The sequence below is a fragment of the Aulonocara stuartgranti genome (assembly GCF_965226115.1).
Source record: "Aulonocara stuartgranti genome assembly, chromosome: 15".
Classification (NCBI taxonomy): Eukaryota; Metazoa; Chordata; class Actinopteri; order Cichliformes; family Cichlidae; genus Aulonocara; species Aulonocara stuartgranti.
The window spans coordinates 20,199,669-20,216,702 of record NC_138951.1 but is presented as its reverse complement, the minus strand read 5'-3'; the positions used below and the strand labels follow the sequence as shown (position 1 = coordinate 20,216,702).

General features: G+C 39.7%; 1 protein-coding gene across 1 annotated transcript in view; it reads right to left on the bottom strand.

Moving 5' to 3' along the window:
- man1a1 (mannosidase, alpha, class 1A, member 1) overlaps window positions 1–17,034 on the bottom strand; it is a 165,103-nt gene that overhangs the window by 28,526 nt on the left and 119,543 nt on the right. The window contains exon 5 of the mRNA XM_082504948.1: window positions 11,901–11,995. Coding sequence (XP_082361074.1) covers window positions 11,901–11,995 — 95 coding nt within the window. The remainder of the gene's footprint in view (window positions 1–11,900; window positions 11,996–17,034) is intronic.

Below are 17,034 nucleotides of genomic sequence, written 5' to 3'. Positions count from 1 at the left end.
GGTAATCGGTGCCATAATTAAAAAATAATCATAATTCCACTGAAAATTACCCTCCACATTTAGTCAGACACTAATAGTCTGGTGCAAATTAACATGAGGCTGTTTTGGATGACCTTTTCCCTTTTGCAAACTGATAGGTTTGTAGCTTGAACCCATCCGCTGGAACGTTGAAGACAATATAATTACACTGCTAAGCAAGACACAAATAGGCAAAGTTCTTCATGTTACTCGTGCACGGGAGAGACCGGACAGAGTGCCGTTCCTCCACTTGACCCCAGTTGCTCTCGTCCGTTCTCCCGTACCACTGTCCTTTTATTGAGGTTACATGAATATGCATAGGTTCATTAACATGTGATGTCTACATACACACAAAGAGTACCTTGCCTGTGTGTGTGTGTGTGTGGGGGGGGGGGGGGGGGGGTACTGCTGATCAAAGGGTCATAAAAGCACACAAGCAAACATCCTTGGTCAGGAAGAGGGTAGACCCCCCCTCATCCTAGATAACACAGTAAGGAAGTCCAGCAGTTCATTTATACACAAAAAGCACTTAGACTAAAACAATACAAAACCTAACACAAACTTTATTTTTAAATGTTTTTCTCCTGGCTTTTTCTTACACAAAAGAGGCTGCTCTGGTAATTACAAAAGAAAGTTGTTTGTAGCCAAACAACATGGAGACCTATCAACAGCGAGATCCAGGTCACATCCATTAGAAGAGTGAAATCTCGAAGGGTGGTGAGATAGATGAGATGCTTAACAGTCTATTAATATTAATGCTAGCTCTGTAGCTAGGGACCAAAGATGTCGCCGTCAAGTAAAACACAGAGCTGCTTGTCCTATGTGAGCATAAACATGTGATTTATTTCCTAAAGCACATGTGTTCTCCTGGTGAGACTAATTTTGTGTGAATGGGGCTAAAGGCTGACTCTTTGCTGTTGGCTGCTTGCAGAAACAGTGTGAACAAATGCGTGGATGAAATGATGTATTAATGCTCATAAACTCAATAATTTGGAGTCAGAGATCCGGCTCTGCTCCATTTTGGACTAAATTAACCTGTGGAGGAACACTTTGTTATCGCTATTCTGATGGAAACCAGTCCCCTCCTGTACTGGGACTGGAAACTGGCCTCCATCCATCCATTGGCATACAGAACAATGCATCTGTCTTAGACTATTTGAGTCTACTGTTGTATTTGACTACTGATGCAAATGTCCTAGTGGTTCAGTTTCCAGGGCCCTGTTGACAACAGCATGCTCTACATCCCATTTCTCACATGGCATGTAATAGGACTTATTAGCTCTAATCTTTGAAACACATTATTTAGTTTATGCAGTCTTTGCACTACAGAATACATAAAGTGCAATATTATAAAAACGTTGTACAACTGGTCAAAGTTTCGCCTCAGCTGGCTTTCGTCCTAATTTGCAGAAAATTTTCACCCAAGATGTCTAATCCAAAATGATAACAGAGTTCTCCCTGTTGCCTGTTTTTCTTTTTTTTGTGATCTCAGTGGGCTTCATTTCCACAGCAGCGAGGGGTATGAAGGTTCATATTAAACTCTGGATGAATATAAAGTCTCGGTTTATTGAATTCAGTTCTCGAACAGTCACAGCGGTGCTTCTCACTTCTCATCGACATGCTGGCTTTTGATAAAATGTTGTGCCGATGAGCCACGCTTTATACCAAACAGTAATATTAGAGTGCAGCACACTGAAAAACGTTTGGTTATTCTCTTTAAAAACCAAGCTGTAAATGTTAATCAATTTGCTACTGTGACCTAGAACTAGAGGACTTTCAGAGATTATATGAGGCTTACATCAGCGTATTAAAGCCGATATTGAACTTTCATTATAAGTTAAGAAGATGAGCCAACATGATCCACCTCTGATAGGAGTGATAGGATGGCGTTTGTTTGTTTAACAGGAACTCTTTTTTAAATTAATTTCCTTGCCTCACATTTCCCCTTTTATATTCATTAAGGGGCAGATATTATGCCATGCAGAATTTAATCCCAGTAATATCTCTCTGTTAAACAGAACAGATTATATCACACTACTTACATTTGACTATTAATCATTCAGTCCAAACGGTAACTTATCACTGTTTCACTTTTGACTTAAGTTTCAAAAACCTATGATTCCAGGTCACTTGGGTAAAGTTTGACAAGGTCCTGCTTATTAAAACACTATGGATACATTTGAAAGCCTTCTTAGAAACAAAGCAATGCCATTCTTCCTAATTGTTGTACTCCTATGAAAAATTATGTACACTCCTACTGCTTCCATAGCAATTAAAAGGGTAAAAAGCAGCCAGGGGCTACTAATCAGACATACAGTGGTCCCTCGTTTATCGCGGGAGTTACATTCCAAAAATAACCCGCAATAGGTGAAATCCGTGAAGTAGCTAACTTTATTTTTTACAATTATTATAGATGTTTTAAGGCTATAAAACCCCTCACTACATGCTTTATACACTTTTCTCAGACACACATGAACATTTTCACACTTTTCTCTTTTGTTTAAACACTCTCAAAGTTCGATTTATCAAAGATTTATGTAAATTTGACAAGCTGAACGCATTCTGTACAGGAAACATCGCATGAGATTGATTGACAATGGTCTACAGTCAATCAGGACGCAGAACACAATGCACAGTAAAAAAACAAACAAACAAAAAAAAACAGCATGCAAAATTGCACACACAAAAAATTGTTATAGCGAGGTACCACTGTACTTGATTATCTGATTATCAGCAAATGTGAGCACATTTTTGCTGTTTGCTGGTCTGCAGCATTCAGGTGTGTGTTAACACAATGCCAAAACATTCCTGGGAGTGGACTTTCCAGCAAATTCAACCCATGCAAAAATTTTTTTTTTTTTTTTACAAAAAACCCAAGTGCTACACAGACTCTACAGGCCTCAGTTAGCTCATGATGATACCATTAGAAAGGCAAAAAACAAGTACGGGTTGTTTGGAAAGACTGCCAGGAGAAAGAGTCCGCTCTGAAAAGGTTTATGATGTTTGTGGTTCCAGTTCTGATTATATCCAGAAGCGAAAGAACGTCTGTGGCCAGACTGTTATTATTTTTCTCAGGTAAGAAAAAAAACTTCACTTTTGTCCACTTTCCAACTCAATCTAAAGCTAACCATAACCTCAAAGGTGCACTCTGCAGTTTTCCAACAAACAAATTCTTACCTTCAAAAATACACAATGTGTGTCTTGAAAGTCTAGTTCTGATTTTGACCATTTTGCTGCCTTTGGTGCTAATCATGCTAACGTGATTAGCCTCCCTACCCCAAAGACTCCAGAGCATTGTCGTGCATTACATTATATATGCTTCAAGACCAACTTAGTTCACTACATTTAAGTTCACTATGGGGATAGCTAGGGGCTCAAGGGTTGCATGCAACAAATAAAGATCCAAAGCCTCAGCCCAGAAAACAAGTCATTACAAAACGATGCCACTGTGAATTAAAATAGTCTGCATTGGAGGACATGTTCCCATCCTCTTGGTGTCTTGTCCAATGCTCTTATCATTCAACCTCTAACGCCCACAGCTATTTCCTGGCCAGCTGCAAAACAACAAATCATAGCCTGCTAGTTTTCTAACCCTCCAGTGAATTCTGCAGAGCCAAAAAACAGAGGTTTTAATTCTGTGGTGCCAAGCTATAACCTGGAAAAACAGAAAAAGCAATACATCTCCATAAATTAGCATGTCACACCAGGCAGTGCCCTCTCACGCTCCTCTAAAATTATGTCAGGAAGCACTCCAATTCATTTGTACTCTATAGCTGGGTGAGGCCAATACTTTGGCCCAGTTCTCTTTGTTGTTTTCTCTGGAAAGCCTTTCACTGTCCTCCATCTCATCTTTGCCACGACCTCTCTTACCTCTCCTTTTCCTCTCGATTTCCTTTGCTGTACATCTCTTCCTCTGCGTCTTAAAATCTAGCGTACTTTCCCTACGGCCAAAGAGAAAATGTGAATTGCGATAGATTCACAGTTAGCAACTTAATTAGAGCCCTTAAATCATGGCTGCCTTCCACCGCCTCAGGTTACAACTGAGGAGAGCTGCACTGAGAATGGATGTCTGGCTTTGTGTAGCTTGTTCTTTAAAGAAATCTCTGTACATCCCGAACGCTAGCCTTTTCTTTGCTTTAAAAACGTGCTTTAGGGCAGTGAGAGTGCATTGCTGCTGCATATATCTGTGCGTATTAACTCATTCACTGCCAGCCATTGGCAGTGAATGAGTTAAACCCATTGACTCATTCACTGCAATTGACGGCTATAGACGTCAATGGCAGTGAATGAGTTAATAACTGAGGCCAAAACAGAGGTGCTGTCATTTGCTCATCCAGATACATACAACCCTAAAATTTTAGATGACAGCTGCAGGAATGAAACTACACTAAAAGAGCTCATTGCACTACACTTATTAATTTAGTCACATAGCAATGCCGATACTGAAACTTAAACTCTTCTTCTTCTACCTGCTGCCTTTAGGGGTCACCACAGCTGCCTTCATCTCTCCCCGTCCCTGGCATTACCATCACTAACCATCTTGCTGTGAGGCGACAACTCCCTGCACTGCAGTGCCACCCTACAGCCTATTGCCATATGCTGAGATTTATCCAGCATTCTCATCGACACTGTTTGATATTAACTGAACACACTGCTGTTTGTATTGTCTCAAAAAGATCAGTACTGATTGGCCTCTTTCTCATAGCTCATTTCTAATTCACTCCAATTAGCCAGCTTTTTCTGCATTTAATGTTGCACTCAGTTAAAGTAGTGCTATTAAACTGCTATAATGTTAATTGTGAGGCACAGCAGGAACAGCTGTGTTGGTCTAAGTACATCTCTGTGCACACAGTGGGTGACATGACACAGAGAGACGGACACGGTGAGTTTATTTTCCTCTTTATATCAGGGAGAGACCATGAGTCAGGGTGACTGCTGTTCACACGCGGCACAGAGCTAAGTAGCCGACCATAATCCGTAATTACTTGACGTAAATGGACGGGTATCAGCTGAACAGTTAAACCAGCAAGTTTTGACGTTTGCCTGGTTCTTTATTGTCTTTTTAAATCTTTATTTAATCTGCTTTTATATGTGGAAAACTGCTAACGGCAAGACTTGTACCTGGAGTTAGCCTTTGTGTAGTAAAAAGGGCAGAGCAGCCCAAAGTGCTTCAAATACACTGCATTTGAATCCAGTGAATATGTGACACAGCAGGGAATTTGGGCATGAGAGAATTTGTATTTTCTTACACTTATTTTTCTTGCTTCTTATTACCTTCAACCTCTTGATCTTGGTTGTTTACTGGTTTCTCTGCTGCTGCTGCTATGCTGATGACATTCAGCACTTAGCACTCTTCCAGCACTCTTGTAGCTCTAAATTAAAATATGAGCTAGCTGCTTTAGATATTATTCATCAGTCTCTGCTAAGCAAAGAATTTCCAGGCATGCTCTGGATTAACAAGTTAATTTTCCTATCGCATCGAGAAGAAAGGGCTCCATGACAGAGTGGCACTACAGGGTCACCCAGTGTGGCACCCTCACTAGGCTGCACTAATAGAGCCGTTCTCAAATGCAGACCTATTAATCAAACTCCAAGACCCAAAGAGCTCAGGATTGATAGCTTCAGTCCCAGAGCCAAGAGCTGAAAAGGAGCAAATTTGCCTCAAGCTGACAGTTTTTTCTAAAATACTTTCCTCTCTGAGATAAGGAAACGGAACGAGGGTTAGTTTTAACTTTGCAACGTCATGAAGATGATGACATTGCTTTTAGGAGCAGTTCGCCTGGAAAGCAAACACTTCCCCACAAGTTACTGCGTTTTGTAATGCAGAGGGCCGTGGTGGGGGAGCCACTTCAGAAATGTATACAGCTCTTTGATTCAGTCTGAAAAAGGCAAAAAGATTCACATTTTCCCATAAATTCATCCCACGGTGTCAGACCTCACATATAAATACCTGTTCAGAGGTACCACTTAACATTTCAGCATGATTTCTTTGCCACTTGTCATTTTAACCAAGTCTTTTGTTGGAATGGTGATGCAGATTCGAGCACTTTTTAAATGCCTTACTGCCAATCAGAGGTGTGCGTGTGTGTGGGAAGCAATCATCACCATGATGCCTGTAGAGAGGAATGAGCAGCTAATTTCAGGGTGGAGCACAGATCCAGATACCTCAGCAAAACCTAACACATACACACACACACCGACACACATTTACACAATGCCTCATCCCATTAAGGCCAGTCAGTATGCAGTGCAGTGGGAGTGATTTGCAAGGGCTTTATCAGTCTGAATGTTAATAGAAGAGCTATGGGACTTACTGGCCAAAGCAGATAACAACTGGGAAACTAGTGTGTGTGTGTGTGCATGTATGCGTTTGTGTGTGTGTGCCTGTGTGTAAAAAAGTTAGAGAAAGTGTCAGAGGAAAAGGGAAATTAGTTTAGTTGGTACAGCGCAGTTATATGTTGTCGGTTGCTAAAGCACAGCAACTAAATACTACACACTGTATTCTGCACTATACACAGAGACATGCACATGCAAACAAAAGTCATTGCATTGGGTTAAAGTATTTTGGCTTGCACACGTGCCAGTGTGAACATAGTACATTTCTATGTACTCTATATTTGGATTAAAACCCAATCGATGTAGTGGTTTTAAGACGGATGCAGATATCTGGGCCAGATTTAATAAGATATGCAACAGGGTCATCTGCAAAAAGTGAGTTTGTGAGTTCCTACCACTTACATCAATCTTGTAGATAAAATCCAGTTAAACATAACGATATTTTCTAGTTACTTACACAGCACAAATAAAGTTATTCTTTTCCAAAACCCTTTCATCACTACCCACCTTATAATATCTCGATTCAGTAACTCAGTGTTAATTAAGGGGCACGCTGCAAAGGTAGACGATGAGTCATGCTATTCTAAGAAATGAAAATATGAGTAATCTATTTCTTAAAGACTGTTATGTGCTTAGCGTATTCCCTTTCCCTTTGTCTTAAATATAAAAACAACATTAACTACAAAAAATTGAATTAAGCACGCAGAACAAATCAGAAGCACCAAAAAGGGAAAAAATAATCATGTCAAATGCAAAAACTAGTTTAGAGGAGCACTACCCCAGCCTTCTCAGTGATGCACCTCTTCACCTTCTCAAATATTTAAAGCTCATTTCAGGGACAATTGTGTCTCTGTCCATCTGGCTGCAGTCCTGCCCTAACACGCCCCAATCTGCAGCAGATCAACCGGAAAAAAAAAATCATTTGGATCTTAGCAGCATTTTCCACTCGGTTAGTAGCAATCAATGAGTTGATGTACAAACTAAAGGTCACGGGGGGTCGGAGAGGAAGGCCGGGCCAGCCTTTGACTCTGTATGAGGAACTGTTGATTTATTGGATATTGCAAGCAAGCTGATCCACCTTCAAGTGCCTTTTGAAGATAAATCAGCTGGACATCAAGACAAAATTTCTCACGTTGATGAATTATTCCTTTACATTCTCTGACGGCCTTCAAAACCTTCCATCGTCCTTTGTTCCTGGTGGCTTGTCATTCAGAGGATGAGACATGTGATCAGCTCTTATGACCTTTCATAAATTAGATTTTTCTGTAATGAATTTGCAACATCTCTATTTAAACTTTGGTCTCTACACACCATAATGATCCACGACAAGCAGATACGCAGATTTTAGTTTCAGGTTTTAAATGTTAAAGTGAAAAAAGAAAAGCTTTTTTTTTTTTTTTTACTTTACTTACAGCCATGAAACTAATGTTAGAGCTACTGAATGCATCATTGGTATTTCAATTGGTTCCCTCTAGGGTTTACTTTCAATTTGCAGTTCTGTCTGCCACTGGGTACAAATTCTCCAGGGGAAAAGGATAACACTTTTTCCCCAGTAGGTACTGGTATTGTTCCCTAGCTGAAATGGTAGATGGGGGAGTAACTATGGAAACTCTACATGCTGCCAAAAGAAGAAAAAAAGTCCAGCATAAAGGGAAGGTGAAGCGAGGGTGTGACAGAAACAAAAAGCAAACAAAGAGTGGAAAGAAGAAAACAAATAAAGAGCTACACACTAGTGTATTCAGATCTGTTCCTATTTTATGATTACCATGTTAACACGTACTGAACATACCCAACCAGACAGTGAGTGATTTCAACCTGATGTTCAGATTTTCTTTTGAGATTTAGTGAGATAAAAATTATCTCAAACATTTCATTTCCAAAATACTCCCAATAGAACCCAGTAAAACACCCTGATTCTTTGAAATGTTAACACGTGCTGTGTTCAGGCCAAAGATTTTATCTTTAGAAATTAACTAAATGCAGCTCCGCAGGTTTATCTTAAGCCTTTATTAATTTGTCTGAACACACTCGTAATTCCCAAAGGAAACGCAGCAAAAACCTTTCCAAACTGAGGACATCGCATTTATCTTGTTTTCTGAAATTAACACAGGGCCATTGAGCAAACAAGGTTCACTTGGTATAGAAGCAATAAGATGTTTTAAACTGTGGCCTTATTTCTTATGGTCTCTCTTGGGCTCTGCAGATAGCTGCAGGGTAGAGCGATGAAAGGCTACCGACAGGGAATACAAAGAACAAGGCCATGGAGTGGAGTGGACTTGGAGTACACATCCTGAAACAGAAGGAGATACTGGGTCACTGTAGATAAGATGGATGGGCTGAACAAGGACAGAAATACAAGAGACTGGGATGTGAGAAAAACTTTAAAGAAAAAAAATGGAGGAGAATAAAAGAATGGAATGTAAAACAGAGAAGGGAGGACGGGGGGATAAAGGGAGAGATGATTCAGTAATTGGGCCTCGTTTGCAAGCGTGTTTTACAGATTTATTTTACCTCAATCTGGGTCAAGGTTGCATGGGCAGTATTCTAACTCAAAACTATCCTACTTCAAAAGCACTTTCAATTTTTCTTCTCAACTTCTCATTCCTAAAATCTTTTGATCTCTTCTTGCTTCGTTTCTCTCTGACCTGCACATAGTGAATTAAACATAATCTAACTTTGACTGAGTGCTGTTTATCCCACAGATCATTCAGAGCCGTCACTCTGAGTTTAGGATTTCTGCAACTGACCTCTACCTCTCTCTCTCTCTGTATAATGTCTACATGGTCTAATTTCCTCAATAGACTGTTTTAATGATGTTTTAACAACAAAAGAAATGAAATAACTAACATTTTCAAAGCACAGACGAGTTTTTATCACCAGAGAGACATATTGATAACACTTGTCTGATATGTATCAGTGGATATGGAAGTTTAGATTTATAGTTTTATAGATCTTCTGGGTCTTTACATAACTCAGGATGGGATTAAAAGCTACCATAAACCCCATTGTCTGTTGGATTACATTACGCTTGCCACTGATGGTTCTGCTGATCTTTTATGATATATCAATACAATAGCACAGGGATTCCCAGATGGTGCATATCTGCAACAGTAGGAAGGGGAGGAAACAGATATATTGAAATGATCTTGAAATCTTTTATAAAAAGATTATAAAGAATAACTTGCATTCTTGTACTCAGTTTATTTTAAGGATTCACAACCTCACAGATGGCTGCAATGATCAGTGTCTCTAGCTGATCCCACTGGAGGAGTTGAACAAATACCACTCTAATTCACATTACAGTAAACAAATACTATAGTCACACTAGGGAAAACAGTAGTTGCCAGAACCAGAACCACTTGCAGTCAGTTTCTGTCTTCAAGTCCCTTCAAGTGGAGTCCCTTACTGGAAAGAGAAGTGTTGCAGTCAGGTTGCCCTCATCATCTGAGAATAACTGCAGTCAGCCCAAGTCAGACTTGTTACAATACAAAAAAACAAGGACATACACCTATCAGCCGAAACCATGATAAATGTCAACTTGCGTCTGTGTGTCAGTGAAACAACACAACTGGCTGATAGGTTTTTCAGTTCAGATGGTGGTTGGATATTTGGGGCCAGAGTTCAGTCCACTACCATCGCTGTGCTTACCGAAGTTACTGTAACCCAAAGATTTTCTGTTCAGGGTTCACTGAGTACCATGGCCCTGTCCCTATATCTCTTGTACAATCATGGAATACAAAGAAACCTAACACCTTTTACAAAGTCTGGCCCTGTAAGGTGTTCTTCCTTCGGCTCATTCTTCTGTTAAGGTAAGAACCAAGGTGTCTGTTAGCAAGTATACAAAAACTAAAAGACAAAGTTTATGAAATCTGGTGGCGAGGAATTGGATAGGGAAAGGAAGACCCATCGAATTTTCTAGCAAATCTGGATCATTTGAAAAATAACTTGATTAAAATTGTTCTTCTCAAAAAAGAATCCATTAGTGTTGCAAAGAAACCAACTTCCCAACATCTTTATAATGCTAATCTGTCAATTTCATAGACAAGAAAAAAAAATTAGCTTAAAAATAGCAGTTTAATAGCCTACATTCTCTGTTGCTCTGTATATTTGTTACTGTAATTTGTTTCCAGAGTTATTTGAGTGTGTGTGTGTGTGTGTGTGTGTGTGTGTGTGTGTGTGTGTGTGTGTGTGTGGGAATATGGGGTTGTGCTTGTGTGCTATCATAACTCAGTCATGCAGGTAAAGTCATCATCAACAGCAATCTGCTCAGGCCTCTGGGGATCACGTATGTGTGCAGAGCCACATACATGTGCACAGACATGAACACACACACTCACTCACTTACACACTCACTCTCCCTGGGGTATTTCTCACTTCAGGGAAGAGGACAAGGCGGGCAGAGTCCATTCACCCATACAGACAGAGAGAAAATTAATTTGTTACAGCGCGCTTATCGTCATGACAACCTGCCTTTTAATTAACGGGCTGACAAACAGCCTGGATGTCATGTCTCTCTTTGGGGAACGACTGATAGAAAGAAAATAGTGCTCTCCTCATCATGTGTGACTGACAGAAGGACTGTAGCAAAAAATAGTTGCAGACCTCTAATTGTTTTTATACAGAGAGTGAGTGAATGGGTCAAATGCAGAGAAAAACAAGTAATTTCCCCATGGGGATCAATAAAGTATCCATTATTATTATTATTATTATTATTAAAGACCCCAAAATGTTATGTGCTTATTGGTTGGAATTTATTTTAATTGCTTTAAAGTTCTAATTTTGGCATTGTGCACATTTTATTTTATATATATAAATAAAACTGTGTTCTTAGCACATTTTTTTTCTTGGACTCTGCTTGAGTAGCTTTGCATGACTGAGAGTCCAAAATAATCCCTACTTATTTTAACCCTCTAATCGCTCGGTTCATCCATCATCTGAAATGCAGCATTTTAGCTCCTCACCTTAAACAAAGGTTTGAACAGCAGGTTCAACCCACAGGTAAGACACCTGTGATTTTTATATGACCTTATTAATAAAGTCAAATTAAAGCAATTTTTTAAAGCAAACCAGTAATGACTGTTACTTGGAAATTAGATGAGTGAAAAAAAGTCGGTTTTTAGATTCTTAAAATCAGTTTATATCTCTGCAAATGGAAAAAATGTTAAAATAGAAGTATGAGGGTTTTTTTTTTTTATATGGAGGAGGTTTTGGTGGAGCACAAAGAGGGTTTCAGCCAGAGGAAAGGAAACATCACCAGCACTGCCATGTAACTAGCCTGTAACCCCAACCTCTTTGGGTTTGTCTTTTCCAATGCAGTTTAGTTTCAAGGATGAAGCCCTGGATGCAAAAAAATCAAACAGTTTCTGTCTGACAAGTTTGCTCTGTCATGTAAGACTAAAGCATTTCAGCTCAGTGTGTGCGAGTGGAACAGAGAGGGGTAGACCATGGCGCCCCTTAAAGCATCAGGCCATCAAAACAGACCTGCTGCCTGAAAGTGGACTGCTGGGAGACAAAGAGCAAGTGTGTGTGCTGTCTGTTTGTTTTACCTCTTGAGGTTAAGCAGAGCCCAGGGGATGCCGGTGGGCGTTTTGAATGCAGGCAGCAGCTTCTCGCCCAACTCCACTGCCTTTCTGCGAAACACCTGAGAAAGAAACAGAACAAAAACAAGCAACTCATTACAAGATGGTTCGAGCAGCTGATGTATGCCTCTACATTTCCTTGAATTTTCAGCAGAAAATATAATTCAACATTTGTGAATCTCCATCTCTGCTCAAAATCCAAGGCTTACACCTGTAGCTCAGTGCTTCCCCCATCCTTCCACTCTTTATCCCTTTATTCCAGGCTTTTCCTCTTTCCTGTCTGCTTCCTTTTATCCCAGTAATGTTTTTGCCAGTATCTTTCCTTGCCTGCTTTACTGTTGCTTGGAGCTATACTGATGTTTTCCATGTGTAATGTGAGGAAACTTTAGCCCATTTAGTTGTTTAAAACGTCGCTGACTCAACATAGATATCTTAAAAACAGTTTCTCACTACAAAAAAACTGATTTATGGCTCTCCAGCTTACGTCTAATTCACCATTTTGCCATTATATAGCCAGCAATGTTTCGTTTCCCCTCTATTTAATGTGTTCCTGCTGCTTTCACCAAACTGATTGCCCAAAGAAAGTAAGATTTGCAACTCTATCACAATCTGTGAGGCTAAAAGGAGAAAACCGCTTAACTTTAGCTTAAACGTGAAAGCAAAACACATCTTAAAAAAACAAAACAAAAAAACAACCAAAAAACCAGCAGTGAGTCAGCCTTCCATCCAGAGAAAGCCAGACTCGCGGATCTTTGATCTCCTCTCATCCCTTTGGTATCTTTCAGGGTGAGACATCACAGCCTGTGCTGGTAAACACAAGCCTGTGGTGTGTATTTAAGTGTACTAACATCAATTTACACAGTTATGGACTGCTAGAGTTGAATTTTCAATGCATGTAACCTTCAGATCCATTTGGACCCACCACAGAGGCCCAGTGTGGCTTTAAATAGTGTCATGAATATTCAACCTGAAAACAAGAGCAAATACACCTGGAGCTCAGACCTGCAGGAAACTGGGAAATGATGCCCTATAAAAGTGGATTTGTGCACTTTTAACTCTTTCAATTTCCACAGGAATGAATAATGCTCATTCTTCTTAGATTAATATGGTAATATCTGGTGTTTTTCCTGGATGTCTACCACTCCTTGGTTGTTTGCAGTACTGTGTAACAGCCTAAAAGCGTGACGTAAGACTTGATTTGTTTTTTAACCTGTATAAAACTTGTGCTAATCACGTTCTTGGTTCCACTTTTTTCCCCTTTTTTTTAAGCACAGTTCAGGTGTTTTCTGCTGCAAGCAACACAACAGCAAATTTCCTCCTTGACTGGTGATCTCTTATCAATTGCATTTAAATTCCCAGTCTAATCTTTTGTGTTAGCAAATCTGACAAGACAGCTTTGTAGCAGTTCTAGCCGAGGGCTTTGGTTGTCTCCAAGGTGTCTGATTTTGTTGGCTGTAAAAGTGAAGTGTACTTCCATATTTGGCTTCTGGTGTGAGTGTACTAAAGCAGTAAAGACGAAATGGGATTTGGCCTAAGACGTAGTGGACAGTTTGACACTGCTGCCAGGGTTTCACCGGCTTGACTCAAACTGGTGCTGCTGCCCACTGACACGAATGAGAATGGCTTCATGTCTGTTAATGCAGCCCACATGGATTTGGACTTTTTTCTTATAACTTGACTCTAGGTGTAGAATTAAGTGGCACCTGTCCCACAGATTCAAGTCAATCAGATCCTGCCACACCTCTCATGAACAGCACCTCTGAATCCTCTTGTTTTTGTGCTGTTAGGAGAGTTTTTATTGAGACCACAAAATGTTAAAAATCAGAAAGCTTCCAAGGGTTATTGCTAAAATATATATATATATCTTTTGAACATTCATGACCAGTGCAAGACAGAAAATGTGAAATCTGGGATAGATCATCGGAATTTCATAGGACTTGACTTGCTTGGTTTCCCCACAGTAACTTGGGATTTGAAGGTTAAGACTTTAGACTTGTTTGTGACTCGCACATGTGAGACTTATTCCCACTTCTGGGAGCTGCCTTAGTTCATAAGGGGAGAAAAAAACAACAACACCAGAGATGTTTCTTGTTGAAATGTGTGACTGAACTGCATAGCGCTATTTCTTTCAACCAGAGGCTGCTATGTAGCTCGCAGTCTTGCAACAAGGTAGAAAATATATGTAAAGTTTTGCCATTCAAAGCCAGTTCAAGCTTATTTGAATTTAATAGCACATGCAGATTTGCATGTTCACAGTATTAAGATGGAGTTGCTGTCTCCATCTTGATGTTTTTGAAACCAGATGTCACCAGCAGTGTACAGTTAGCCACAAATACCTAAAGGAGATTAATTCGCCAGCTTTCCTCCAATATTTTGTGACTGACGCTGTGAAATAATTGGCTGATGATGATGATCACCCCAAATTGGTATTTAATCACCACGAATAAAGGACCGACTAACTATCCAACTACTGCTAATGAGCTCTGTTGTTATTATTCATGCATTATTCTACTATATGTGGAAATGTGTCTTTTTACACACACATTGAGTCAGAGACAGTGCAGTATCACACTGCGTCATGAGCTGGCAGCTCTGTACTCGAGGGATCAGCCACTCAGCGGGGTCTGAGAGACGGGGGCAGGAGGGAGAAAAAGATTTGCGAAGAAGAAAAGCTCAAGAGGCCACTCGTCAAAACAATGTGGCAACTCTATGACTTTCTCCTCAAAATTCAGAGGCAGGAAAGGTTACTGAGAGTTAAAGTAGCGAGAGAGGTAACAGAAATGTGGCCAAAATTAACTGCTGGCATTCTGGGAATAAATGTCAGATATCCTCGTGTGAGACGGAGCAACGTGTCGATGTGTTTGACACCGTCAAGATGAGCCATGTTTCTCCTATTACATTTTTGTCCGCCTGACATGCAGACAGAGACTGATGATAGGCTACACCTGAGTATTTCCAATATATCAGACTTTATGAGGTCTACCAAATATTGACACACATTTCTTTATATTTCATATATTTTTAATTTGACTAAATTGAAGGAACTGAGTCTTTAGCCAGAGCTAAAACAAATGTAACATGTTTTGCTAAGTGAAGATTAAATTAATTCTTTTTATTTATACATTACCAGAAAAAACACAAAAGTTAATAGATTTTTTAAATATAAAGTAACAGAGATTCATAAAAAGATGAAAAAAGTGATGAGAAAAGCCAGGAGATATTTCTTACCAGGCTGAACAAACATGTTTACTCTTTATTACACGTGCACACCTAAATCTGAGTTATTACCTAACAGTGCATGCTAAATTCAGTAGACTTTGAGTCTCGAGTTTCGAATGGGCTAGTTTCAAATCACCAGTGTTTTACATTACTACAGTGGAGGAAATGCAGAGTAGTAGCTCGGTAAAAATACAGAGGACAAAATGCTTGTATGAGATGAGGAAAACTGGCTTTTTAACACTTCAAGAACCTCTTGAGGCGTATCAACTTGAAAATCTACAGTTACCAACCCAATATCATAACAAAATGTATAATAGATGTAACGTGTAATCTGCAAAACATGAAATGGACACGCATGCAGAGGTTGCATTACCAGCAGGGGGAGATAAAATACTTAAAGCCACAAAGTTGGCAATGAGCAAAAAACATACAGAGTACATTCGTTCCAGGTTACTTAATGGATAGAAACCATTAAGCTAGGCGGCGAATGTGTATTTAAGTGTAAATGTGTTAATATCTGTTTAAACACTTTCCTGAAATTATTTCATGCTGGCTTAAAATGAAATATCTAAAATATCTCCCTCTACTGGAAGAAAAAAATATGGATCATTTTAATTCCTTTTTTGCTCCTGTGACTTCTTCTCACGGATCGGAAAATCAGTTAAGAAAGTGGATGGATGGAGTTTGGATGGTGGAGGACTTAAAAAGGATTTCAAGAACATGCACCTTGCCGAGAGGGATATTAACAAGAATTTGAGAAACAGCAAAGCAGCCAGATCTGAAAGTCGATGTTTTCTGTTAAAAAATTCCCTTAAAGATTACGGATTCTTGTGCAGGATTCACGGCATGAGCAAAAAATAATTTAACAGATGAAAACATTGATATATCTGCTCATACGGGTTCCTTCTGTATTCCAAGGAGACTTTCACAATGCAGTACTTTCAAGCCAAGATGTTTGATGGCACTGTGGACACCGAAATGCGTGTGTGTTTAGCTGCGCAGTGGGAGCAGAGCCGTGTCGTAACAAGGCATCAGATCACAGTGATTAATGCCTTTAATAATGCTAGAAGCACACTGAGGGGAAGAATAAAAACACTCCCAGGGATGCGCCCATGAATGAATTAAACACACTCCGCGTCCAAGGCCATCAAGCAAGCTGCCAACAAGCTTTAATAAGTACTACAGAAAGCGAAAAGCACACGCAAAACCTGTGGCTGATGTCAGTAGTAAAAGCTGATGTTGATAATCACATTTCACACCTCGATGCTTCTGACAGCAAAGGCTTCAGGAAAACACACCAGTGTGTTTGTTTGCATATGTTAACCCTAGCAAATGGATGAAACACATATCAGCATCCAATAACTCATGATGCATCTGCTTTAGAGACGTGAAAATAGATCAATCTGCACACCAAACAGCTCAAGTACCAGGAGTTTTCTGTGTGCCCTTTACGGCGAGACAACCTGGTCATCTGAACAAGCACATAGCTGTGTTAAATACAGAGTATTATGCTGTATAACTATATCAAACAGTTAAAAAAAGAGTATTCATCTTTTCATATTTAATAAACAGTCAGTCATTACGATAGGTTTTCAAGTATTATTTTCGCATTTGAAAATGGCTCCTGTCATGGCCACTCGAGGCCTGCTCGAAAAGCGAGTCAATCTCCATTAAACACAATGTTAAAAGGTCCAATTTTTTAATAACTCATCTGTTTAATTTGTATTAAGGTTTAAAGTGTGCATTAAGGGAGTTGCTACTTCAACTGAAAAGCAGCTTATACCTGCTAGCTGTCTGCTAGGCTTCATCTCTGAATGGGGTTTAAAGAGGTCAACGCTCCATCAACACTTGCAATATAAAGTGTAATATATTTGACCACATG